Raw genomic sequence first — 27,263 nt, 5'->3', positions numbered from 1 at the left:
TTTTCATACTGAAATTATGGGTACAGTTGTAATAACTGACCTAAAGCAGCGTCCCGTGAACACTGCAGAGAGTCTGTGCCTCCACTCATGAGAAGCAACGTGAGTCAGAGCAGAGTCGGACCTACAGTGCATGAAAGTCAATATGAGTGTATGAGTCATAAATTCATACATGTTCTGTAGATAATTCCTTTAAAGCATCTGTCTGAGTGACAGTCCATGATAAAAAAAACCTTCATCAGCAATTCACCGTATTATGTTCCTGACGCTGAGAAGTGCTCTCTCATTCAAAAACAAAGAGATATGGGTTAAAAAACATCAGTGCGTTAGTTGACGTAGTAAAGCCAGTAGATTACGTTGAAGAGGGAGAAGGTGAAGGGGAAAATAATCCGCGACCATCTGTCGATGGCGTTCACGTCGGTCAGGTCTGGGATTTTGATTTTGAGCTGCGAGGATCGTCTCCGCAGGCGCGTTTTCTTTAGGTGGGCGTTCCTGTCCAGGCTGAGGCGGCCGGGCTCTCGCGGCGTGCTCGGCTTCCTGTACTGGACCCCCGAGTTGTCGAACACCATGGAGGAGGAGTTGTGGGTCTCGCTCAGCGTGGTCGTGATCTCGTTCCCTCCCACCTCGTTGTGGATCTCCAAGGTTGTCAGCAAAATGTTCCCCTGGGAGTCGACCTGGGCACAACAGACAGGAGCGCTGTTAAAAATGGGCTGAGGGCTGTGGGCTCCGGTGACTGATGACACGTGCGCCGCATGCGTCAGGCCCCGGGGCCGCCGTCTTCCAGCAGGCTGACAGATTACAGCCCGGGAAACAGAGAGCGGCCTTCAAAACCAGGTTTCCTGTCCCAAAGTTAAATCACTTCTCACAAATCAGCTCAAGGTTGGAGCGGATGGCTCTAATGCTCGTGTCACGACAGCTATTGCTTCCCACACAAAAACAAATAAATCATTCAGACCTATGTGGCAAAAATAGAGGCACAGTATGTACACAGTAATAAAACAATGCGGTTACAAGACGTGAGAGGAAGTGACAAGGTGAATATTTATATTTTCCTCACTCTCTACTTTCTCTTGTGGGTTTGCTTATTTGCTTGGGCTCCACATCACTGGAAACAAAACATACAAGCAGCATTTCATCACAGCGAGAGGCGGCTGCTTTGTGAACACACAGCTTCCTAAAGCAGGTGAAATCCTCAAGACTAAAATCCTGAAACCGATCAGTAATCCAGCGATTCTACACGGTTAAAGCTGCGCATTACACTGAAGTACTCTCCTCTTCAAAACCCCGTGTGGAAAAACTAATGCCTCACTTTATGTAATGGTGGTACATTAAGTTATAATGTACGACAGCAGGCTAAGGGGTTAAAATATATGTCACATTTATTTAAAGATGGAACTTTTGTTGTCAGCTGCAACAGAAAACAACCTTCCCTCCTCTCATTTATTAACAGATTTTCAAATGAGACAGCAATTTTCTTCCTACGTTGGTTTTATTCTTAATGATGAGGAAGATTAGAAGCAAGATTTTAAAAAATCTTTCTAAAATTTACTCAGCTGTTATTAGATTACATCAGTTTTATGAGGCTTTAACGGCAGCTTGGTTGCCAAATACAAACAGACAAGCCAAAGTTTATGTGCTCTTTTAATAAGGATGCATCTTACTCCTGAGAAGATGCATAACATGAACAATGAAAGGTGATTTTTTACATTGTTGTTGTAAGAAGCAAAGAGGCTGTTTTATGCATATGTTTTGGTTTTGTGACCTTCGAACAGGCATACACAATCTAAGCACAAATCATGATATATTGATAAATCCTCGACTTTATCAGATCCTAATAGACAAGACAGTCTAGTTCACATGATCCAATATTCTGTATATTGATCGAGCATTTGACATTTTGAAACACTAAGAAAAATAGAGAAAATAAATGATTTGTATCTTGATATATAGACCTGAAAGTTAAGATGACTATAATGTTTGTATCTTTCTGTACTGTTGTTCGTGTTTGTGTCTGCTCTGTATACGTCTATGCATGATCTGTCTGGTTTGTTGGTGTTTATTACAGGATATCAGGGCACGAACACATACAGACAATGAAAAGGTGAAACCACAGAGGAAGAAGGAATGTAAAGAGAAAACACTTCTATGTGATTACGACACAAATGGCCGAAACATGTTTAGCTGTTGAATAAGGGAAGGTCAAACTTTGCTCTGCAGCAGCAAAGTTTCAGTGGAGGTTTCACAGATGCGACACAACAGGCAGCGACAGACACTCACCCGCCGTGAGTGACGACGGCCCTCTACCTGATTGGACTGTTTAACGGACGAGGACTTGCAATTGCCGCCTTCCAGAACGGACTAGCCGGGAGAAAGACAAACAGAAAGCCTTTTGTCTGAGCTTCGGTTTAGTGCGGCTCAGTGTTCACAGTCAGGAGGACGACGGGGGAATCAGGAAGTTGTTTGACTGTATGGACGCTGGCAATTAATGTGAAAGCATTTCATCAAAGCGAGATTTCATTTCTACCAATGTGCACATGACATAGATTAGAAATAAATAAAAACCTATGATTCAACTTTCAATTTCATTCCCATGTTTGAAATTGCATCACCACTGTCTACATCATAATTCAAACCCCTCCTCCAAACAGCAGCTGTCCAATCACAGCTTAGTATCTGCAACTGGGCACCTGCAGGCCTGTCGAGCTTTGCACATGTTGAATGAGGGTGGTGTCTTTTTTGTAGTCCTTAAACATCCTAAAACACAAGAGCTAACATGTGAGGAATGGATTAAACTTTGTCTCTATCTGCTCTAACATAGCTGCATGTTAGCACGTCTGGCTAACTAGCTTACTACCTACAGCAGTAACCCAGCGTTACATCCAATGGCAATGAGCATGTTATTATTATCACTCTGTGGGGTCACTGGTTACATTGGAAAACTGCCTGTAATTGTATAGATTACATGGATCAGCAGCTGGTGAGGATGCTGATGGTGTCTGGGACACAGTCTTTTACCATCATACCACATATGAGACCATTTTACAGGGTTCTTGTTTTAAAATGTGCCGCATGGAAACGTCAGCTGGACTTCTCAGAGAGTTTAAACAAAATCTGCCAGTGAGTCACCATTTTAACCGACAACATCAGAGCTCATCAGCTAGAAATGAGAAGCCTGCTTTTGTTTGTTTCTGTGAGGAATCGAAGGCCTTGTGTTACGATGGTAAATCTGCCACCGTCATCACTGTAAACTCTTAGTAAACTTAGCGAATTTAGAATCCACTGACACAATTTGCAGTGCTGTCTGATGCAAAGCCCTGCCATTATTAAAATAAAAGTGAATGTGAAATACATTATTGGAGCTTGTCCCTTAATAGAAGCTCATAGATGACTGTGGATCTTTGCGGTAGTGCTGATGCTAAAATGTTGACCTGTTGACGTGTTAGATCCTCTGTCATCGGACAGCTCTGCTTATGGAGGCTAGTCTTGAAGTCGTCCCACCAGTTCCAGATTTACAGAAACCAGCCTTTCACTAAACCTACTTATTCTCCAATGAAAATGCATAAAATTAATAACGCACTAAAATCACAGTCTGGCAGTTTGGAACTGCAAATGCAAAGTACGATAAATTTCATATTTAAATTCGTTCTAAATATTAAAAACGTTATGCATGAGGATATTGCACATTATATGCTGCCAAAGCTTAACTGTAATTTTCACTGCAATGTGACATTTTCACACAAGAAAATGTAAAATAAAAGATGACTATTAAATATTTAAGGGCCACTCCTACAGTTTTTGCAAACAGAGGTCAGTCTTCTAGTCATGGGGGGTACATAATGTCTTCTGTGGCTCTGGAGAGTTGGTAAATGTGAGGGAATAACCCAAAAATGTCACCGGGGTTATTTCAGCTCGGACTACAACAGAAAGCCTGTGTTACAAACTGGAGGTGTGGAGTTTGAGACGGTGGTGTTAACCACACAGTACGTGTCAGAGGAAAAGATGCAGCTGGATGTGCTGTGAGAAATAAAGGAAGCAGCATCTTTGGACCTTAAGCCTTTGCAGAGACTAAAGATCAGGATATGAGGCCTCTGCTCTATCAGTCTGACCATGACCTTTCTTAAATCTGTCTCTTATGGCTGCAAAACTAAATTGCTGGAGCACAACTTTCATTTTTTTTGACATCGTATGCAAACAGATGAAAAATTAAATTTCAATTTGACTTAATGATTTCAATTTACACATTTGGAGCTGTGGACTTCCAGATTTTACACTGCATAATATTACTTTTGCTGAAAGAAATCTTCACATATAATCATATTACATGGGTATATATTTATGGAATGAGAATTGCTCCACATGTACAGTGAATGTTAACAGTCTTAGCTGCACACATGCTACTTATCAAAGCTCCCTCTTATTGGGGTAGTAAAGGCTGACACTGCATAGCTATCATCCACAGCTATTTATGACCACCAGGGTGCCATCGTGGAAATCTTCAAATTATATCACCAAACATTAAAGATTGGTCTTACAGCAGTTAGTTAAAGCACCATTGTTCTGAACCTGTGAAATGATAAGTGTAACCTGATTCTGGAAATATATTCTCACCTTGGGTCTGTCAAATTTTTCCCGGTCATTATTCGCCTTCTGTGCCTTCTCAGCCAGTTTCTTCTGCATCTGAGGACCTCTTCCAAAGAAGATGTAGTTGACGAAGGCGTATTCCAGCAGAGCCAAGAAGACAAACACAAAGCAGCCCATCAGGTACATGTCGATAGCTTTGACGTAGGGGATCTTGGGCAGAGTCTCTCTTAAATGGGTGTTGATGGTTGTCATGGTCAGGACAGTGGTGATCCCTGGAAAAAGAAAAAAAAAAAGAGAATCACCATGTTACAAATTATAAAAGCACAACTAATCAAATATAAACAGTGAAAAAATACAGACTCAGACTTCCAGAAACTTCCTAAACCAAAGAAGTTACACTGACTCTCATCACAAAACAGATGATTAGAGACACTACTTTTTGAAGGAAATGGTAGGGTTTGCTGCTTCTTGAAGGAAATGTTAGAAGAGGCTATTAAATCTAGTCTGTGGTTTAGGCCTCCACCTTCAGCACCTTCTAAATTTTCCACCCCCTACCCGAACAAGGGTCTGTATCCAATCCCTACTTTCATCTTTTGACTCTACCTCTTTATTTTCTATCCCCTACCCGAACCAGGGTTTGTATTCCCACCCCGCTTTTTCTTGGTGCAGTTGGTGAGAGGCAGGGGTAGATGATGGTAGTGTGGCAATCGGCAGTTACATGTGGCATCTAGGCCTGTGGTAGCATTGTAGCAGCTAACAATAGCTAAAGCGGTGAGAGTATGATAGTATCTTAGCAGTTAGTATTGGTAGCTAGCAATTAACATTAACAGTATAGGTGAATCTAGCTTTATTGTCTTCTTCTGTTCCTCTTAGCAGGTAGCGGTTAGCACGTAACATTAGCTAAATGGTAGCATCGGAACTGTATTGTCTTCTTCTGTTCTTCCTAGCGGTTAGCATTAGCATTAGCAATAGTTAAATGGTAGCATCGGTACTGGCCACTACCTGGAGCATCTCTGGGTCAGTTGAACGTGGCGGTGCTGTTTGGATTGTGTAGGAGCAGTGTGAACTGGCACTAGGGGGGGGTGACTCTGGGACGCCGGAGTTCACTGCCTAACCTCCTGGAGGTGTAGTGGGACTAAGTAGGCGAAACACTGTTGAAGGGAGGTTTCCACCTGATGACCCCCAGAGACGTGTTAGGAATCACTGCTCTTTGGCAGGTATAGAGGCAGATTAGAGCTCCAAGGTTCTTCACTGAGAATGAATCCTCTTTTTGAGCACAAGTATCTTGTGTTTAAATTAACTTACCTTGAGTGACAGGAGCATTCCTCGCTCATGTCACATGTCAAAAGCGGTAGATCAGATGTGGCTTTAGATGATCACTGACACCGTTTCCAATAATCAGTGTAGAATTATTATTTCGAGCGCATATTCTTTCATTGTTCTTTTCATGCACAAAGAATTATGTTGTTAGCCTTGTTATTGATGTATTCCTGTTAGTGTGAATCATTGCTAATGAAAGGTTATGGGTATTTTTTAATGTTAAAATACTGTATATGGTTGCTGCTGTGACGTTGCTCATGGGTGTATAAAGAAAGATAGATATGGCACCACCACTCGGCCTTGCTGCTAGCTTGCCCCAGTGGCCAATTGAAACAACAACAATAAAAATCCCCTGAGGCCCAAAAAGCATTTTTTCCATACGTCACCATTATAAAAAAAACTGCAAACAAGGTCAATTATTTCAATTATTAATACTTTGTATTATAAATTTTTAAACCGTGAAGGTCTTACAGTTGCAAAACTTTTACAAGAGCGTGGAAAAGCAGTTTTTATGTCTGTGACTCATTTAAAAATCTGCAGGCAGAGTGAGAACTCACAGGGGCGGAGCCAGGGAGGGAACCATGTGACACCATGTGACACGAACCCAGGAAGCGAGAAAATTTTGTTGCCGTGGACGACCTATTTTGAACAGAGTAATCATGGGAGAGTCTATCGATATCAATGGCGTGGTGTGAACTGGAATCATTTACTAACCAGTCACTCATGGTATGTGAGAGAATTCATAGGTCACATTTCTGCTCACAGACCTCCATGTGAAAATAAAGCAACAAAAATCTTCAATCAAAGCGTCTTTAATCACGACTTTAATTAAAAATCAATTTGTGTAGCAATGCAGGGGCTGAAATGAAGATATACTCATAAGAACGCTATTAAGCGAGAGCGCTGCACTTTTCTGTGAAGGTCTTACTATGAGTCATTTTCATCTGGTACAAACATTTCCATCAAACCTGATTAGAGCAATTAAAATAAGGTTTGAACCACGAAAAAAGCTTTCAGGATTGTCCAGATGAAAGTTCCTGGATGACTCTTCTCAGCAAGTTTGAGATTACTTAGCTTGGATAAGCAGAAAATGCTCCACAATGTGGTTTACAGCTCATGTAGCATGCAACGAGTGAACAGCCTCAGCAAATACACAATAAACAGCAGTGTAGTAATTCTCTCCATAATGTGCACCTTCAACAATAAATGACAACAACAAATGTGTCTGCGGCTCACCAACCCGGACGGTGCGTCTATTTCTGTCGACTCAGGCTTACATAATTAAAACAAAAATATTGCACTGTACAGTACTGTATGTGTGGGGGTGTTAAGAGCACTGTGGGTTTATGGCATCGATTTCTGCAGAACAAAGGGAAAAGCAAGAATCTAAAGTCTCTCAGAGCTCAGAGGAGAGGGTTACTCAACAAATCCCCAAAATATTTCCAGTGCAGCTCTGCAGAGGTTACTGCCGACTTTGACATCACATCAGTGGGAAGCACGGGGACGGATGAAGCAATGACAATGAGAGGTGACATCTTGTAGATGATCACTGTTTGCTAAACCCCCTCCCTCAGTGACTGTCCAATCATAGCCTTAGTAACCGTAACTAAGGCCTGTCAAGCTTTGGATGATGACAAGATAATAAGATGATATTCGGCATTTGAAGAGTTTGGAGGATGGTGCTTTTTTGTTTGTTTGTCAGGAATTGGATAATCAGTGTTTATCTGCTGTAACATTAGCTGCAATCTTTAGCACGTCCAGCTAACTAGCTTTCTGCCCACAGAAGTTGCTGATCATTGCTGTAAAAGTCTCTGATTAACTTTATTAGTTTGTGGCTTTACAGAGGAGGGTAACGCTAGCAGCTCTATCCTGCTCTTAAGCCAAAATTTAATCTCAACTTTACCTTTCGTAGCATTATGTTAGCCCTCATGCTAAAAGTCTGTCTGCAAATACATACTATTTAAACACAAACGACTCCATGAACTAAGCATCCAAACGTTATGTTATGTTGAAATGAAGTGAACTCGAGTGTGAGACTCACACAGCTGACACATATCTCCCAATTAAGGCAGCACTTGTTGTGAATTCGTCAGGTGTTCCATGTTTTCACACCTGTTCATTTATTTCAAAATATCATTCTCATGTCAAAACGTCGAGCTGGGAACATTTTTAAAAGTCTGCGTTTTCATCAAACTGTGCAAACGTTGTCTACCTCTCTCTGATATCTGAGATAAATCTTTAAAAAATTATAAAGAATTTGACGCTAAATTTGTGCTTAGCAAGCCGTCAATTACCTGATAGCTATACAGCGAGATTCCATGTAAATCCAGAGGATGATCTCTTAACACCACGCTGCATACGTCATTTTCCACTGCTCATATATGAGGCCTGATAGGGATCCCTGCAAATTTAGTTTTCCTCAGGATACTCACAGCACCATAATGGCAGTGAATGGAAACTTTTAGTGAATCACCACAGACAGTGATTGAATTTAGATAGTACAGTAAGTGTAAATGGTTTCTAACTGCATCGATCTCACAGTGTCTCAGACAGCGGTCTTCACATCGCGCCGTCCCCTGTCCCCCTGAACAGGTCCGAACCTGCGGAGGTGCTTTCAAATCTAGCTGCTCAGCAGACCCCTCGAAATGCAAACTGAGATTTAATGAATGCTGCAGTAACGTGCTCTTTCTTATGAGGATTTCCATTACAGTAAATATTCTAGCAGGGATCAATGCAGATGGGGTTGGTGGGGTGTTTTCCAGTCGTGAACTCAGCCTCATATTTGTTTCAGTCCCAGAGGCCAGTGGAGAGTGTGAGTTCAGTGTCTGATTACACCACAGAGCTGCAGCCTCAAACACACTGAAATGAACACACAGACATGATGAAACGTTCATTATGAATCAGATATTTCTCTATTCACACATGACTCAGGTGTTGGAAGAACTCACCAATAGTACTCTGCATGTATTGGATATAAATGATATGTATGGAATTGAACTAAATTCCACAGATACGCTACTTGGATTGGGGCCAAACCTCTCTAATGTTAAATGTTGTCTAGAAACACAAACTTTGCCTCAATTAAAATTATTTCCAGTGTGGCGCTGAGCTGAGGACAATAGCTAAGCGCCACACTGGAAATCATTTTAATTGAGGCTTGTGAAAGCATTCATTTATCCTTTTTAAAAGGTTGCAATGTCTGGAAAGGACAAGACTAACAACTGGAAGAACAGACTGTGAAACCCATCTGAAGAGGTGGGATGAAGCCTGCTAGCCATGGTGGCTACTGGAGAAATGCTAAGAAACTGTAAGAATCTCCTCACTACAAGCAAGAAAAATCACATGTAGCACCGGCTGAAGAACTGACCCCTAAACACATCACATATTTTTACCTGGCTGCTGTGGTGAATTTCTGAGCCAACAGTTGCTTTTTACACATCCAGCAGGGACTAAGCAACATTAGCATTCATTTGGTATCGTGTTTGTGACCAGCTGATGAACATAAGTCCAATATTAATTCTCCTTTAGCTCTGTTTTGGTCTGAACCATCTCCTGAGGGAAGTATCAATACAACTTTTTTTGAAATTATAAAGTTCAAGTTAGTCCTCATTTTACTGGATTCCTGAGACTCCACGCTAACATTGGAAAGGATCACTTCCAGTCAGCTTTAGAAACATAAATAAAGCTGAATTGGAAAGGTCAGATCCCCTGTTGAAGTCGTGAACTTGACATGATCTCCCAGCAAACGCTCCGTATCCTGTGCAGCATCTCGGGCGAAGAGAGGCCATCGATCATAAATGTACCTCACGTATCCACACTCACATTTTCTGCTGTGTAGCCGTCCCTTCAGAACATCCTCATTACCTCCCACTCACATGCCATCTGTCTTTTTTTCCTGTCCCCTTTTTTCAATCTGTCCATTACTACCTGTGTGAGTAAGATGATGCGCAAAGTATCGTACAGTATACTGATATTTTACAGAAAGAGAGGAAAGTGGAAAAGGAGATTTGCAAATCTTAAAGGGGAAAGTAGAGTTTGAGCAGAGAAAACGAGTTCCCTTTGAGAGACTTTGTTGTCAGTGTTTATATCACAGTAATCTTTCAGTGGGTAGTGGGTCCACGTTGTTTTTGTAACAGCTTTTCTTTTAACACGTGATGTTCAGTGCCACGCCGTCCCCTATGAAATCTCCTCCATGTGCCCTGCTTCTATAACTGACTGCGCCTGATCCTCCCTACATGTTTTAAATAGGTGACAATCATTGGGTCTGCACACTGAGGAAGGCATTAGCTGTGTATGAGCGCCTAGCGTTATGTCTGCTAGGCGTGAAAGTTTGATAGTGTGTGTGTGTGTGTCTGCGGCTAATCTCGCTAATCTCTGATCCCATAGGCAGCACATTTTTTGGGCTGTTTGTTCTAAGACCTCTCGTGGTTGCGGTGATTCACTATTCTTTGAAAAACCTATTGACTTATGTTTTACAGTATATTGCCACTGACTGCTGACTCCTCACTCCTCGTAAGCGGCAAGTAGGAGCGACGAGTGATCAAGATCTGCTTCAGTGTGGAACCTTGTTTATGCTGGGGATAATGTCGCTGAAGGCATTTCCAGCAGTCAGTTAGGCTGAAAACAAAGCTGACTTAGTCTGTGTCAGGCTATGTTTTGTTTTTGTTGTGGTTCACAAACTTGTTTTCACACTGAACTGGAGCATCTGCAGATTAATTCCATACCCGATATGTTCTGATCCACTAAAGTCAGGCACAATACGAGATGAATATTATTTTCACTGCCACCTTGTAAGATCTGCAATCTACTGAGTGCACTCTTCGTATTGTACTGTAGGTAGTACTGCACCACAAATATGCACCTAAAATCCACAATTTGGATTTATCTTTACAGTTGTCACTCAATGACTCACATCTTTTTGTTCATTTCAACAGAATATGTGAGATTCTCTTCATTCTTTAAACACTGTTGTCCTGCCTTAAGTTTCTCTGTTGCACAATGCAGATTCTAACACTTACTATAGTATAATAATAAAACTCTAATTCTAATTCTATATCCATTCTCTGTGGAATTGCAGGGTCTCCACTCTGATGATAACATTGTTTAAAGCCTGTTTCTAGCTTTGGAACAGAGGTGGTGATTGTTCACAAGGCTGCAGGCCAGAAGGTGAAACCACACGGCTGAGGTCAATCCGCTGCTCGAGACATAACATACCTAATGCAACTCTGGCAGCCGAGGCATCATAATTTATCCAGAACGACACCCAGGATAGGATGGTGATGAGGATGGAGGGCATGTACGTCTGCAGGATGAAGTATCCGATGTTTCGCTTCAGCTTGAAGCTCAGAGACAGTCGAGGGTAGGCACCTGCAGGAAAACACAGTGAAGAAAGAAAAGGCCCCCTCTTTAATTCAAGAGGAACAAGAGGATGTCTAGCACTTTGTTTTGGTTCCTATGGCAATGCCCTGATGAACTGGTTTCATCACCATGGAAACAAGCAAGCATGGTTCAAATTGCAAATCATCTTACGAAACTTAGCCTTGAGATCACTGTGAGTGCAAACAGCACAGTGCAGAGGAAAATACAAAACTTCTGTTTACACACACACACAGATACAGTGTTAAAGGAACACTCTGACCTTCAGGAGCCTATTCGCTTTCTTGTCGAGAGTTAAAGAAGATTGATACCACTCTCACCCATGTACGTTACATATGAAACTACGGCAGCAGTTAGCTTAGCTTAACGTTAAGACCGAAAATGGGGAAACCACTAGCGTGGCTCTGTTGCTTTCACACTTTGGCTTTTGTATGATTCAAACTAACAGATATAGTGTGGTGATAAGTGACCTTTAGAGGTGCTGGTGGACAGATTTTAGTAATTTCAGATAAAGACAGACTAGCTGTTTCCCCCTGTCTCCAGTCTTTATGCAAAGCTAGCATTTAAGCTAAATTCAAGCTAATCGGCTGCTAGCTGTAGCTTAATGTTTATCATACAGATGTGAGTATCAGTCTTCTTCTCTAACTCTCCGGCTGAGTCAGCAAAAGAGTGTATTTCCCAAAATGCTGCACTATAACTTTACCGAACGAAGAACGCATGAATGCATACTTTTACTTTACACTTCTTAGAAATCAGGACTGATTTAGATCAACTTAATGACAGCTATAACTTTAATTGTTGCTATTGCCGGAGTGACATTTACACCTGAACAAAAGACTGTGGATGAAATTGTACCTGAAACAACAACAGACTCTGTCAGCACTAAGTGGTCTTGTTGCCCCATATTGTTTACTTCTGTAAGCTGAGAGAGAAAACATACATCTGTGATGCTCCGTGTGTGCTAGACCCACCTTGCTGTGCCTCTGAGCTGTATTATAAGAGAATAATTCATGCTGTTGGCACGTTGCCACATTAATATATTACATTACTGTAAGTACAGCCTCCATTCCTTCACCAAGCCCTTGAAGGAAGAGGGGTGATTGCATTATTATTCCATGTGAGGAAAGTCTAACATGTACACGGGCTCTTGCAGGAGAACAAAGTGCAGGAGATTCACAGGAGATATTTGGGTGCCTCGTGTGACACCGTGTGAATCAGCTTCTTTCTATGATCAGTGGGAGTCTACATGAAAACACAGTTTTCTGCCAAAGTTAGAAAAGTTTTGCTTATTGACATTAGAGATTTCTGTTGGCAAAAGGTGACGCCACGTACTTCTATGCATCAGCCAGGGTTGAGCAACTTCTCAGCGAAATCTGTTGACAGTTGTTGGGTTGTGAGGCTACTGCCAATCAAATCTGATAAAACCACTCCCACACAGTCCTGATGAAGCAGGCTAGCTGAGTTTTTCAGTTTTGAACTAAAATACTGTTAAAGTTTTCAGCTGCATCAAAAAGGAAAGTGAAACAACTATATAGCATGTGAACTGTGAACTCACCTGTGGAAAAGACCACGTTTCTGGAAACCAGTTTGTAGTCGACTATGGAGAACTGAGGGAGCTCGATTCGTGTCACCCCGGTCACAGCAGTGTCTCCTCCTTTCCAGTAGAACTCTATATCATCTGTCGTGTAGCCATCTGCAAACAGGGACACAGGAAACAGGGTGAGGTGTGATTCTCACGAGAGGACTGAAAAGTGCAGCCGTCTCATCTTGTTTGTAGGGATAAAATTAAAAGTATATTTTTATTTGCTGAAGTGAAATCTGGGGGCCCAACAGCTACAGTTGATTTACAGTAAGTCATATGAATCATACAGCTGGCTGTAAGTGCTGATTGCATGAGATGTAAATCTGGATGGATGGATGTGTGGCACTGCAGGCAGGCGCGCTTAAACCACATGCATGGGATCCATAACAGTCAATAGTTTCAGCGCAGACAGCCAAACATGTCATCAAAGACTGATGAATTGGACTAATCGTTAATGTGCTCTAGTATGGAAATCACTGTGTGGTCAGAGCCTTCCTGGACAGACACTGTAGCTCTAACCGGGGAGGGTGAAGCAAGCAATCTCAATGAGATACGGCGGCTTAATAAATTGAAAGCAATTCAGCAGTCTGTGCAGTTTCTGTCTCCACGAGATGAGGAGTGTGGGAACTTTTTTATGAGAATCACAGCGCTGTTCGTATTTTTAAGGGATGAAAAAGCACAGCTGTCCACTGTATTTCTTTACTAAGCACAAGATGTGGGGCTTAAACTTACAACTCTCAATTTCCAGAGTGCAGTTCTGTTCGTCCAGCGGGTACCTCCTCAGATCCATCATGCAGGCTGCTGTCGTCGTGATTCTGAATCAAAACAAAACCGAAAGACGGGCACGTTACTTGAGCGACATTGTTTTAAATGATGTAAAGCAGGGTGTTAAATAGAGGGGGGATACAACAGAGATCAGCTCCCTTACAGTCTGAGCAGAGACGAGATAAAACTAACTTTAAATTAATACAGCGGGACACAAACAGTTCAGCAATGCAGTGACATTCTTTTCTATTTGTTCAGAAGTCACGCTCCTTGTCAGTTAATGCTAATGGCAGGCTTCTCAGAGCTGAAGTGTTGTATCGTGAATCCAGTCCAAATAAACATATGAGACAAGTATTAGCTGGTGAGAGACCTGCTGTATTAGCATTTGGTTGTGAGAACTGCACCTCAAATGGCTTCAACAAAACAAATGACACTTAGCCACTTCAGGCGTCTTGGGCAGATCGGATAGCTATGTGATAGCATAAACGCCAAGAGTAAATGCAGCCAATAAGCATTAGCGATGGATCGCTAGCCAATCGTTTAACCCACCACGGGAGGTGGTGCGAGATGCTGAAAATGTGTAAATGCATCCGTTTCTCAGAGACGCATACAGTAATCTTCACTGCTCTCAATTAAATCAGACTGGCAGAGGAGAACCAAGACTCATCCATTCAGATTTCCTATCGGGCTAATGGAGATGCATATACAGTATGTGTGTTAATGAAAAGTCATATCAGGGCTTTCATCAGGATATGAGACACATGAATGTATGAAAGTGTATCTTCCTTCAAGAAGTTTGGTCCATATTTTCTTGCATAACACTTTCCGGAATGGGAATTAATGAAGATTATAAACATCATATAAAGTCTCAAATAATAGCCTCTAATAATAGCCGGGGTCGGGGCTAGCACTGATTCAATCAGTACAACAACAGAGTCATATTACACTCACCACTATATCACTCTCATGTTCTCTTTTTTTAACAGAAGTAATATTATACTAATTGATCTTTTCTGTGCTGTCGTGCTCTTGACTGATTGCTACGCTAACGTCAAACAAAACTCAACACTTCCTGATGTTTTTAAAGGGAAGGCTGCATCATTTTGAATGTCTGAAGGTAGCAGGTAAACACGGATTAGCTGTGGAACAGAACCTCACCTGAGGCCGTAGAGAACAGTGCCGTCCGGATGTAGTCGAATCATACGGTTCTTAACAGTGACACCGTGAACAAAGGACTTCTTGTCGTTGAGGAAGTAGGTGTCTGGGACCCAGAGCTGGTCTGCCACTCTGTTGTCCAGCGTCAGGTTGAGAGGGATCCCTGCATAGGCCAGCCTCTTATCTCTCCAATACTGCTGGAAGTACATAGTCAACGTGTAGTCCTGTGGGAGGTGAAACAGCACAGTGGACTTATAATCAGTGCTACTATATGGCAGATACGGTACAAATAAATGCAATTTGTTTCACATATTTGCAGCTTCTTCAGGCCAGAGTTGCCGACATTGACCAAACTGAAGCCAGATTTAAATCCAGCACTGGATGTCCAGCAGCCCAGAGCTCGGGATGTTTTTTTTTTTTTTTTTTGTACCAAAGTGATATTTATAGAATTGTCAAACTACTCATCAGTCCGCCCTGGGTGACCATATTTCAAGACCTGTCTCAATGAGAAACCTCTCTCAGCTGTTCTGTGTGCAAGCCTGGCGCTATCCCTCAGACTATAGATTTCCATTACTGCAGGCACAGCATCAACGCCAGGTTTCAGCTTAGTGACTGACCACTTTCACCAGAATGCCACAACTACGCTGCATACGCTCAAGCACAGATAGATAGACAGCTTGATAGATTTCATTACATATTACCAGCCATACATGCAATGACTTGAGGCTATTTCAATAATTTATTGGGCGTTCATTCGCAGCTAGCTCCACAAGTGGATCCATCAAAACACAAAAGCTTTTCCAGGCCTTTAATGGAGCTCTTTACTAGCTCACTCGGCTTTATTCTGCTGACTAATGTTCTCTTAAATAAATAAGCAGGTCTCAGGAAATAAACAAAAACTTGGCCCGTGCTGAAAATGCCAACATTTCAATCCTCTGGCGCAATTTGTAATAAAGTGTTCAAAAACGCCTTGATTTCCTTTGGATATAAAAATCAATACTGCTATTTTTTTTTTAATGCTGAACTAATTATTACGACTCAGCTAGGAAACTGCTGACCTCATTTTGACAACATAAAGCGTTTCATTATTTTTGTTGATTCTCTCATTACACTATACACAACACACCTTGGTGCAAAGGGGCAGCTGCATCACACATGGCCGACAAAGTGCAGGCTTGTTCTGTGTTTGGAAGGAATTACACTGCGCGATTTGACTGACAGTACAATATAATATAATATTGATTCCTATGAATAATTCAGCATGTGTGTTTACAATCAGAAGATGTATTTATTCTCCTACCCCATGTTAAAAAACTGTGTGGGCTTTCATCCATTTAACCACCTTTTTGTTACATAGAGTATTTTGCCAGTTAAAAAATTAAACTAATGAAACTCCTGACTACATTTCTCTGAATCCTGCTTCTAAAAAAGAAAGCTCTAGACATTTTTCCAAGTCGTCGGAGGAGGTGCAGGTTCTGTAGTAATCAATGTAATACAGAAATGTTTCCAGAAAATCCCTGTCTTGAGACTTGGCTGTTTTATTTTGAGTCTTTTCAGAGATGCCTTCGCCCTCCCAATTCTCTTTCACCCCCTGTGAACAGAAGATGCCCTCATTATGCTCTCTCCCACTTGCAGCAGAGGTGTGGGCTGGGTGAATCAGCTCAGCTTTACACAACGGCTCTTCTACTCTATCGATGGAGCCCATCTACCGACCGTCTGGACCACAACTATTTCAGTCTGTTTTAGATCTTCAGTTCCCACCTCAGCAGTTGTCCGCGACTGCCTTAAAGACTGTTTTTAGCATCTCAGAATCAAAGCTATACCACACCACCCTCTGTACACACCGTACAGTACGCCCTCCTGCTCCCAGTAACCTGCTGGGTCCCACAGGGATCTATCCCAGGCCTCAGAGGGTTTACAGTTTGTGCACTGGGATGCATCTTCTGGCAGCCACGCTGGAGGTCAGTGTTGCCAACACTTGTCCAATGAAAGGTGTTGGCTGCTACAAAAAGAGGCTTTATGATTACAATTATGGCATACACTAACTCGCTTGAAAAAGAATTTGCATCCTGATTTAAGCAAAAATTGCTCATCTCATCATCTTTATCAGACTTGTTAAGCTTTCTATAAAGCAGATTCCTTCATGCAACAATTGTTTGTCGTCATTCTCTGTAAAGCTCTTTGCTTTTTAAAGCATTTAAATCTAAGATTATTACTTCTGACGACATTTTTGGCTTTGGCATGTAAATAAAGAAATCTGATTGTGATCTCCTAAATATATTTCAAAAAAAATATTCCCACTGAAATACTATTCATATACAGTCGAGCAGGTATTCTCAAAGTTTTGACCACTGAGTGCTAATGTAGGGAGCTACATGACCAAAACCTATGATCTTGTTGTGGGATTTGTCTCATAATGACGCTACATTAAATTCTTTGAGCACCAAAGTCACCTGTTTGGGGTTAATACAGATCATGTCATCTGTCCCCAGAGGGAAGAGTTGATTAAATTTTCCTGAAACTGCCGTTTCTGCTCACCCATACAGCGTTTTTTCCATGGCTTACTTCCACAAGCTGCCAAGCTGTCCACCAAAATCATTACCTTCCTGCTACACCTGGGAGGTGCCACTGCTTACCCTGCAACCAGGAAGTGGTCATGTTTAACCTGAAAGATGCTTGTTAGGGCGCATGTTTGACGCGGTAGCTGAGAGGTGTGTAAAATGTAGGTTATTGAAAGTGAAATTATTTAAATGCAAAACGAATAATTGAAATATAATGCACGCATTTCATCTCACGTTCAGGGGCCGCACAAAATGTTTCTGATGGCTACCATTGTCCCATGGGCCACGCTTTGAGAGGCTATGCAGTTGAGCTACTACTACCGGAAAGCACTGACAAGTTATTTTTACGCATGATGGTCACAATTCTTTCAAAAACAGATTGAAGAGACCCTTTGATAATGCTATGTGTTCGTGTAAAAGAATACTATCGTTCAATATATCATACCACTTACATAGACCATCGTTAGTGATTATAAATCATTTTAATTAAGTGCCTCAGTATGGCGTTGTTTAACCATGAGCCTCCAGAGCAGATCTTGATTTGTCATCTGTCTGCGTATCATTTGCAAACTGTCGCATGTTCTTACGTCATTCACTTAGTCAGGGACCACTTTTGACAAAAGGTCATATAGTTAGATTTTCACAGAATTTGAGGAGCAACCAGGGTCCTGCTGGGAGAACCAATCCTCCTCCAATTAAATTGACAAAACCAAAATAAAAAAACGTATGAGGAAGCTGGAGTGGTGCAGGGAGCTGTGGCGGCGAACAGCGTAGGTACGAGCATATCAGCAGAGTCACAGTGAGAAGCGTCAGGTGCATTAAAATGATTGGACATCACTAGTCAGCTGACGGCCATACAGCTGGTAAATGAGGAAGTGATTGTGAAGCATGAGTGAATCAGCTGATGCCAATCAGCTAATGCAAACACGACTTCAGCGCACAGCTGGAACTAATGCCATGCTCTATTTATGAGTACAATTTGCCTCTGCTTTCAACAGAATTCTAGTCTAGTCTCAGCTCTATTGAAAATTAACTTTCAGTGCTGCCTGTCGCCAGAGTTTGAGTGTAATATTTCATTATATGGCAATTACCAACAGCCATATCTGATAACCAAAAGCTTTCAAAGACCATCTCATGCAGGATTTCAAAACAACTTATTTGAAAATAAAATCAAAACACACGTATATACTCTGATGTGTGCTTCGTCACCCTAAAGGGTGGTGTTGTTTGTTGTCAGATATGTAGACCACAAGAGACAGAAAGAGGTTTGTTCTCAGCACCAGTGAGTAAATGAGGCCCAGTGGGAGGATGAGACTGTCGTGTCATCTTCGGCTCGCGGAGTGCACAGTCTCATACTCAGACGTGGTTACTGTGTGCCAGTCAAACATCGTCTACGTCAACTTAACACCAGGATATCTACTGGGAATACAGGAATAGCACTCAGAGATGCTTGCCCCGTGCAGGAGGGGGGCTTTTCATCTCTCCACAAGACAGCTAAGTGTTCCCAGTAGGATTCAAAAGTGTACTATATATGTTTTACAAACCATGCGTTTAATAATTTCAGTGTCTGCATCCTCCCACACAACATTTTACAAAGCCTTTCATTAAAATGATGTCATTCCTTCCACCACATTATAGCAGACTACATGTAAGTACTATTATCTTCAGTCGCAGGTGAGCTATTTTTGTGGCGTGGAGGGATGGGGGCTCAAGAGAAAACCTGCTTCTGTTAGATTACTGAGGAGTTCAGTCAGAATGTATTCTCTCAGGAACCATCACTGGTTCTGTGACAAACACTGGATCTCAGACAAGCTGCAAGAAAACTTTTTAGTTCCAGTTTTCATTCTTGAGAGGAAAAAGGCTGTGATTTTAGCTACATTTAGAGAATCATTCAACCACAAAAATCTAAAAAGACAGTATTCTCAGGACTGAAAAATGAACAGATCTACCTTCATAGGCAGATGCATCCCACAATATTGTAGGCCATGTGTCTGGTTAAACACTCAGCACTTTAGCGTAACCATGAACTAGTCATAACAACCACAATGACAGCCTTTATCAGCCTTTATCTTTATCTATCTAGAATGAAGTGATGAATTACGTCCTTTAAGAATAACCACATATAGGTACACATATGCATTAGTGGTGCACAATTAGATAGACAGACATCACCAATATATCAATAATCAGTGATTTTGCACTTAAAGATAACAGTGTGTGTTGTTAGTTTTGTTGGTTTACCGACAGAGCACAAGACCATTCACACTAATCAGGTATATCAATAAAGTGTATGAATCTCTGACCCACACAGTGCAAAATAGCATTAAATTAATTAAATTAAAACATTTCTGATGCCCTAAAAACATGAGGGAATTGTATGCCAGCTGGGGGTCGCCTCGCCTTACGGCACTCGGCATTTCCTCACATTGTTCCGATAAACTGCATAAATCAAAAGTTCTTCAGCCACAATTAGTTCCACCTGAATCAGGCGGATCAACTCAATAAAAGCACTTGAAGTTCCATTTTTATTTTAAGCACCCTGTTGGAGTGACGAGTAGAATGATTGTGCTGCACAGAGGGTTTATATTCCTGTAGGGTCACGTCCCACTATCGTGTCACACTGAGTGCAGCATTGTTCCAGCACAGAGGAAAACTCAGCATGTTGTATATAAAGGACTACACTAGTATTTCTAGCTGAGTTCTTCTTACCTTGTGAGTAGCTGCAGCCTGAGGCTATTTGGTGTTTTATGTGGCTGACTTATTAAGTAAGCCCTGCAATATAAATCTGGGGGAACATCTGTAGTATGAGTTTTTGTTAAGGGTAATGCTTCCTCCAGGCAGAGGGTGGATAATGTTGAAGTGTAAAAATGTATGGGTGTTTCAGCTCTTGATGGATCCGTCTTCCAGCTGACTCATACCGTGGCTGCTGGATAAATGTGTAACAACACTGCGGGAAGGGTCTGCTTTACAGTTCAAGATGCTTTATGTTCCTGGACAGGCGCTCGTTTAAAAAGTGAAGGAACTCACATCTGAAGGAGCGATCCCTAACAAAAATACACAAATATCTGTTCCTAGAGTGGACCTGAACACGAGCGACAACATGAACGTGCGGTTAGGTTGGAGTTTTAAAAATAACAACAGAATAGAAAAGGACAGAGCAATCTGAATTCCCAAGCTAAAAATAAAAGAGAGGAGCGAGTAAAGACAGAAATATATTAATAATCTCATTTCCTAGACAACAAGCTCTGCAGCTCGCCCACACCCTGCTATAACGGGCCAATACCTTGTGTGACTCGGCTGTATGAAAGCGAGCCGCCAACACCTTCTGCTCTCCACTCCTCTGAGTGAGTGAGCAGTCGTCAAAGCCTTTTACATTGATTTACCACTGAGAACAGCTCCTTTCTTCAAATGTTTAAAATCAGCAGTTTACTTACTGCACACTTCATGACGCCTCTTTTAAGTCTCATCATTAGATTTGCCCTGAAACGTTTTATCAATAGTCATATAAATACAACATAGTACAAAACAACACTTTTTTAAAATCAAAAATACATACAATAGGTAATGAGCTACTCTGTGGCTAAAATGCACAACTCAGTATGTATATTGGTCACAAAAAAAATCTGAGAGGGGTCTTTATCTCCCAAATATTACTATCACTATCCGCCCCATAAATCCAGTATCGGTAAAACTGTAATCTACATTTTTACTTGGTTTCTTCTTATCAATAGTTCAACATTTTCGGCAAAATGCTTTCAAGCTTTCTGGCCAAGAATTGGATAAGAAGATCACTATGACTCTCATGGCAGCCCGCAGATGGTTAGCTTAGCTTAGCATACAGTAATGCACTTTGACCCCTTAACACCAATTGTTGTGAATTCGCATCATACCGCTTTAATCCACACTGCAGCTGAATCGCGCATGCATTCCTCTAATGCCGGTTTGTGCATATTCAGCACACACCGAGGAACCTTTTGCAAACACTGGTTTCTCGTTGGACTGGTCAAAGTGAAAACTGCATCAACTCATATTGTTGTTACAAGCCAGTTTTGTTGCTGTTTTGATGAAATAAATGAATTTTGAATGCCTTTTATGACGCACATTTATGAATTTTGAAAAAAAAGTATTTTTATTGCATTTAAGCTTTAACGCCTGTTGCATCATACCTAAATTTATATCTATTGAATGTGCTACAGAAAAATGAACAAACTCCTCTTAATTTAGGATCAATTTGAAAGCAAAAACACAAAGAATTAATTTTTTAATATAATTCTAAATAAATTCAGGCGTCAAGGGGTTAAAACAATTTTGTCCACATATATGTAACATACTGAGAAATCACATTTAAAGGTGTGAAACTCACTATGTATACCTCTATGGCTGAATAAAATCTAGAGTAACAGACCAGTTACCGGGCAGATTTTAAGTGTCTTTTTGGACGGCTGTCTTGGGTTTCGCTCTTAAACTACTTTTGGTAAAGTCGCACAATTCCCACTGGGAGAAAACTTCAACTAAGTAAAGAATAGTCTGGTTCAGTGGGAGGTATGTGGAACAGAGCTGTGCATCACATCCAAAAGCATCCAGCTAAAAAGTCAGGGAGATGAACTTGATCTTGAGCCAAGTTTTCTCTTTTTCTGCTCTTCTTTTCAACCTGCCTGTGTCAGGGAATCCAACGCTGCAGCAGAGACCACAATCACAGGTCTCTCTAAAGGGCCCCTGAACATCACTTCTCAATGTGCATGTTTTGTAAGCTTTGTAGGACATTTAACTGACACTGCTTGAGATTGTGTCACGTTTCATGCCAAGAGAGGGCCCGGTGTTGTGGCTATTATCCAAGAAACACTGATCATCACTCAATTATCACCGTGGGTTGTGAAAAGTGCGGCTGGGCTGCAGAGAAACACAACTTTCCTGCTGCTCTGGACTTCATGTGAAGAAAGAGAGCCTTACTACTACCAGGATCTTGTTGAAGTATATAAAAAGAGACAGGACATGCACTGCATTGCAGATCTACTCTGTCTGTCTCCCACTCCTCTTAAAGCACGGCTCCAAACTGAGCACCAACGCTGATTTACTAAATTCAGTCTCTGATCCTATTAACAGATTAAAAACACTGCAAGTAACACACACGACCATGCATGTGCACACATACACATAGGTACACTTGACATGCAACCAATCAGCAACCGATGCATTTCAAAGCTGAGACCTTTCAGTGAGGCTGATAGTTTGGATTCACCATCAGGTGGAGTAATTAGTGTTCAGTGGTAATGGAAGGAAACATTTTTACATGTAGACAGACTACACTGTGCTTGTTTTAGCTTTCTTCTGAATGTCTGCTAAAACTTGTGACTTCTCTCAGTGTGGCATCACGAGGCTCAGCGTTTGCACAGGACAGATGTCTTTTCAATCAAGCTGTACAATAGATGACTGACAGTTCTCATCTTCAGTCGGACATCAATACGAAGCCGTCAGTGATGTGACTGGACACCGGACACGCCACTAACTGGGCTGTCATCTGTGTTTCGCTTCAGATATCAAACCGGAATGACACGGCAGCTGCTCTGGAAATGTCAAACTTCCACCACCAACTATTCATCACAGTGAGTTTCTGAATAAACTGGAGACAAGAACAAAAACGTCCACAACAAATGCAGATGCAGAACTGTGCTTCATTCACAAGTTTCAGTCATTACATCACCTAAACACTCATACATCAGTGATTGGTCAGAAATGCATCTGTTGGGCTCAACAGATTCTCATCAGACTTGAATCTTGTGAAAACTGAGCTTGTAATGTGTAGTCTGGCTTTGCGAGGCTATAATTTAACACTTACATTTATTAAATTGCTCAAAGAACATCTCAAAGGTCTTTAGAAACAAGGTTAGAACTGTTTAGAGTCACGACATGGAAGGCAATAAGAGAAACCCTAGAATCAGGATCTGAGGAGCAACCGTGATGACGACTGAAAGAGAAGCTGCTACAGATATAGGTCATCATCTCCAAATATTCAAATCAGTGGAAGAACAGACACATCCTGCTTCTCTCTTCTAACCTTAGTTGATTTTTATAGCTTCATAGTAAAAGTTAAATTGCGTTTTTGTCCTACTTCCATTTTTGTGCCTCTCAGAGTCTCTTATTAGCTTGAAATATGGATGTTTTGCCTGCTTTCTTTTTCACCACAGCATTTGAGAATGAAGAAATATTTAATGTGAATAATTGCATTCAAGATTTATGACTGATTATGTACATGTAGAATTTATATTCACCGACATTTTACAAAATGCTACAGAATGTATTTAATTACAGTTATGAAAGTGTGAAATTTTAAAGCCTGTTACAGATCATTAACACGACTGACCAACACAGCTGTGAGGTTTTTGGTGACACAGGTAATTATTCATGAAGTGCAACAACAAACATTTATTCCCAATTAAACTTTATAATATTTTTGAATCAAGGCTGTCAGTATTTGGATGAAACAGCTAAAATATGTGAGATTAAGCAGGCTGCAGCTGTGATTTGAATGTGTCGGATACATATTTACTCAACATTCAGACAGGTTCTGATTTGGCTCGGTATACCCAATGTGAAACCACTCACAACAGGACTGTGACCAAAAACTGTTTTTTTTATTTCTAAAAAAAAAAGATGATCTGCAGTGTGCGACGAGTTGTGATTAATGTGAGGTTTTGCACAGTTTTTCACAACACTAGAATTCAATGAGAGGGATTCTCCATAAACACACCGGTTCATTGGAAGCCTTGAGATGCTCCAGTGAGCAAAATGTGTGAAAAAGCTAGAAATGTCAAAGCCCTCTGGAGGGGGGGACGCAGCTCGGACAGAAAAGAACAAAATAATGTTGTTCATGACCACAGATAAACTACCGCAGTGTTTGGTGGTGCCGGCTGCTCGGGGTACCCTGATAAAAGTGATCTATAGCGCCAAGCATTAAAAAAAGACATAAATGGAAGTAGTACTGATGTGAGGTCACTTTGCTTACTTAGTTACAGGAGAGTCCGATATATTAAAAGCAGCCTGACCAGTGATTAGTGGTCCTGCTGGTTCCTGTGTGTTCGATACTGCAGACTCCAGCAGGATGGTGTGGACGTATCTGGCAAATCAAACAATATGATGCCTCCCGGACGGGATGCAGTCCTATCGTTTGTATCAGGAGTGAATCATTTTTAGCACATGCTCAAGTGCCAATGGGAGTGTGTATTTTCTACATGTGTCCAATTCCTCCAGCCACGAGGAGGTCATGTATTTTCCTCTGTCCCATCTGCATGCCTAGAAGCATTAACGCGGGCAGTCTGATACGATCGCCCCCGAGGACGCCAAGTGCTTTCATACAGCATGGCTGCGCCGACAGCAACTCTCAAGTTAAAAGCGGGTGTGGCCTCTACTACGGAAATTAGGTTTGGCCCATTAAGTGCTGAGACTTAGTTAACTAATTCTAGATTCTAGATTTTCGAAGCCAATGAGACGGAAAAATATGTTTGTTTCTCTATTTACTTAGAATCAAAGGCTTCCGTTAAAATAGTCACATTCACATATTCTTATATTGTATTCCAGGGATTTACAAAGTCTGGCACTGCAGGCCCCTCAGTCAGAACTGAAACAAGTGTCCCCCCTTTCCACCAACAGCCCCACTAACTGGCTAATTTGTACCATCAAATATGCTGAATTAGCTATTAGCAGTTTGCAAAAACACCCATGAATGCCCGGACAACGATCATTGGATCACTTTGATACCGAGCAAATCTTACGAGCCTTACAAATGAGGATACTCAGGCAAGTCCTGGAGATAAAAGGAGAGTCTTTCTTCTATGGCTTCAAAACAGATTAATGAATGTGTATGAAACAATATCCTCAATGAGTGTGTCACACTGAATCTAAAAGTATGTGTATCATGTGTGCATTCAGATTTCACTGAATTATGATTTTGAAATGGAGTACGAGTTTCACCACTAATTGGCTTACAGCTTAGGTCTCTCCCTCCGCACCTCCCTTCATCTCTCCTGGCCCCCTGTGGAGGTCCGCTTCAGCATCTGGAGACCTCTGCTGTGTTTATCTGTTTTACTAATTTTTACCTAGGGAAGAACTCTGGTAAAACCGAACCCATGATCCGAACAATAAAATAAACTTGATCTGTATTTTCTTAATATAATAACAGAACTTAAGATGACAAACTACTTGTTTACAAAATACGAACCTCAGTTGTCACTAGAAGTAAGTGTTTAGCTTCCGTGTGGTTCTCTCAAAGACACACTCTGCTGCTGTGTAGAGATGCATTAAAATGCACCACGGGTGCATTGCATCACGCATACTTGTCAGGACAGCATGTCAGGGGCTATTTCCTCTTGGTAGCATCATGTGACAGAGCATCAAGCTCTGTCAGCAGTTCAGACCAATGATAGATGGCATACAGGCATTAAACTGTAGAGCCCATGGTGTGCCAGCCCCGACACACATGCACATGCACACTGACACACTCATCTTAAGGTCAAGCTTGTTTTTTTATATTTGAAAGGAGAGGACACAGCAAAAGAACTGACTGACCTCATCTTCTAACAGGACCATTAGTTCATCTGCTCGAGTCACACAGCCAGTGAACCGGGATGTAAAACCATACAACGAGCCATAATCTGATACAGCAGATGACCAAACCACTCTCTGCAATACAGGAAAGCCTCTACAAACTGCTCTCTGTTTACAAAGAGCCTTAAGAGGATGTTGCACAGATTATTGTGAGTTGTAATTTTTGTTCTAGATTTGATACCACCATCTAATAACTGAACTTTAGTAACGTGTTTCTAAGCATTCAGTAGTGGTTTTAATAATGGTTGATTCTTCATTTACTAATTCTTTCTATATCAATCATAATCCATTAACATGAACAGGTTTTGGGTTGCCAGGTTGTAAACATTCATTCTGGCACCCCTTCTGGCACCACTTTCAGACAAGGCAGCATTTTTAACAAGCTGTAATTGGTGGCTTTATTTATTGTTAATTTGTAATTTACCAATGATGTATAGATCTGTTATAAGATATTAATAAGAACAACTTCACGGTGCCAAATTAGATGGCAGAACCATCTGGAACAAAGGAGCATTTATTAACTTATTAACCTTGACAGCTGCAGACTGGATGAATTATTGTGAAAAATAAAATGACTTCGTATTATATCCAATGATGGCTTATAAGGAAGTGGGAAGCCTATGATTTATGAATGCATTAGCAACTATCAGACTTTTTCCCCTCTAAAATGGACAAACACCAGATAAAGTGATTTTACAATCTGGCAACCCAAACCTTCAACTCAATAACAGGTAGAGCTGTTCTAAAGCATTAGAAAATAAAGTAATTTTCAAGATATAAAGAAAGTGGTGCCTTTTATTACACTTTTTATTAGTTAATTTGTGCTAAATTAAAGGTAAAAAACAGGCCACAGAAGTCAACCAACACTACAAATGACTCAAAAATGACAGGATTTGTACAGAACTCACCATATTGACTTCTGACACCATGTCTATACTTGCCACGTCTATACTCATGCCAACAGCAACCGGTGGACCTTGAAATGCACAGAAAAAAGTTAACTATGGACTACACAGTTTCAGTATATTAAAACAGCAAAATAACACATCAAATGAGAGAGCCCAAACATACCTCCAAAGTCTGGCCGAAGACGAATATCATATCCTTTCAACAGTTTGTCCACAGTCTCCTTGACGTAAGACATGTTCCCCGGTTCGTTGACGCTGAAAGACACAAAACAAGGTCGGTGAGACTTTCCGAAGACGGACGCCTTCACCTGAGTCCGGTTTCAAGCCCCAGACTCACCTCTGGGCACAGCACATCACTGCCACGACCAGCGGCAATGAAAGAATGTCAAAGAGCCCTGTTTTCCGGGGCGCCCACAT

The 27,263-nt window shown here is 41.3% G+C and overlaps 1 protein-coding gene across 2 annotated transcripts; it reads right to left on the bottom strand.

The window, feature by feature from the left end:
* Positions 1 to 323: 323 nt before the first annotated feature.
* On the bottom strand, positions 324 to 27,263 carry gabrb3 (gamma-aminobutyric acid type A receptor subunit beta3). Of its 2 annotated transcripts, XM_041935801.1 has the most exons (10): positions 27,184 to 27,263; positions 27,010 to 27,101; positions 26,847 to 26,914; positions 14,780 to 15,000; positions 13,589 to 13,671; positions 12,830 to 12,967; positions 11,113 to 11,265; positions 4,606 to 4,850; positions 2,275 to 2,355; positions 324 to 671 (listed from the first exon to the last, which is right to left on the bottom strand). In XM_041935801.1, the coding sequence occupies exons 1-10, from the start codon at positions 27,261 to 27,263 to the stop codon at positions 324 to 326; spliced, it is 1,509 nt and encodes a 502-aa protein (XP_041791735.1). The 2 variants fall into 2 exon arrangements, with proteins under 2 accessions (XP_041791735.1, XP_041791736.1); XM_041935802.1 differs by lacking the exon at positions 2,275 to 2,355 and having other exon boundaries at positions 4,582 to 4,850.

The sequence above is a fragment of the Chelmon rostratus genome, chromosome 4, assembly GCF_017976325.1.
Source record: "Chelmon rostratus isolate fCheRos1 chromosome 4, fCheRos1.pri, whole genome shotgun sequence".
In the NCBI taxonomy this organism is placed as follows: domain Eukaryota; kingdom Metazoa; phylum Chordata; class Actinopteri; order Chaetodontiformes; family Chaetodontidae; genus Chelmon; species Chelmon rostratus.
Note: the sequence above shows the minus strand (reverse complement) of the source record. Positions and strands in the feature narration are given on the sequence as shown.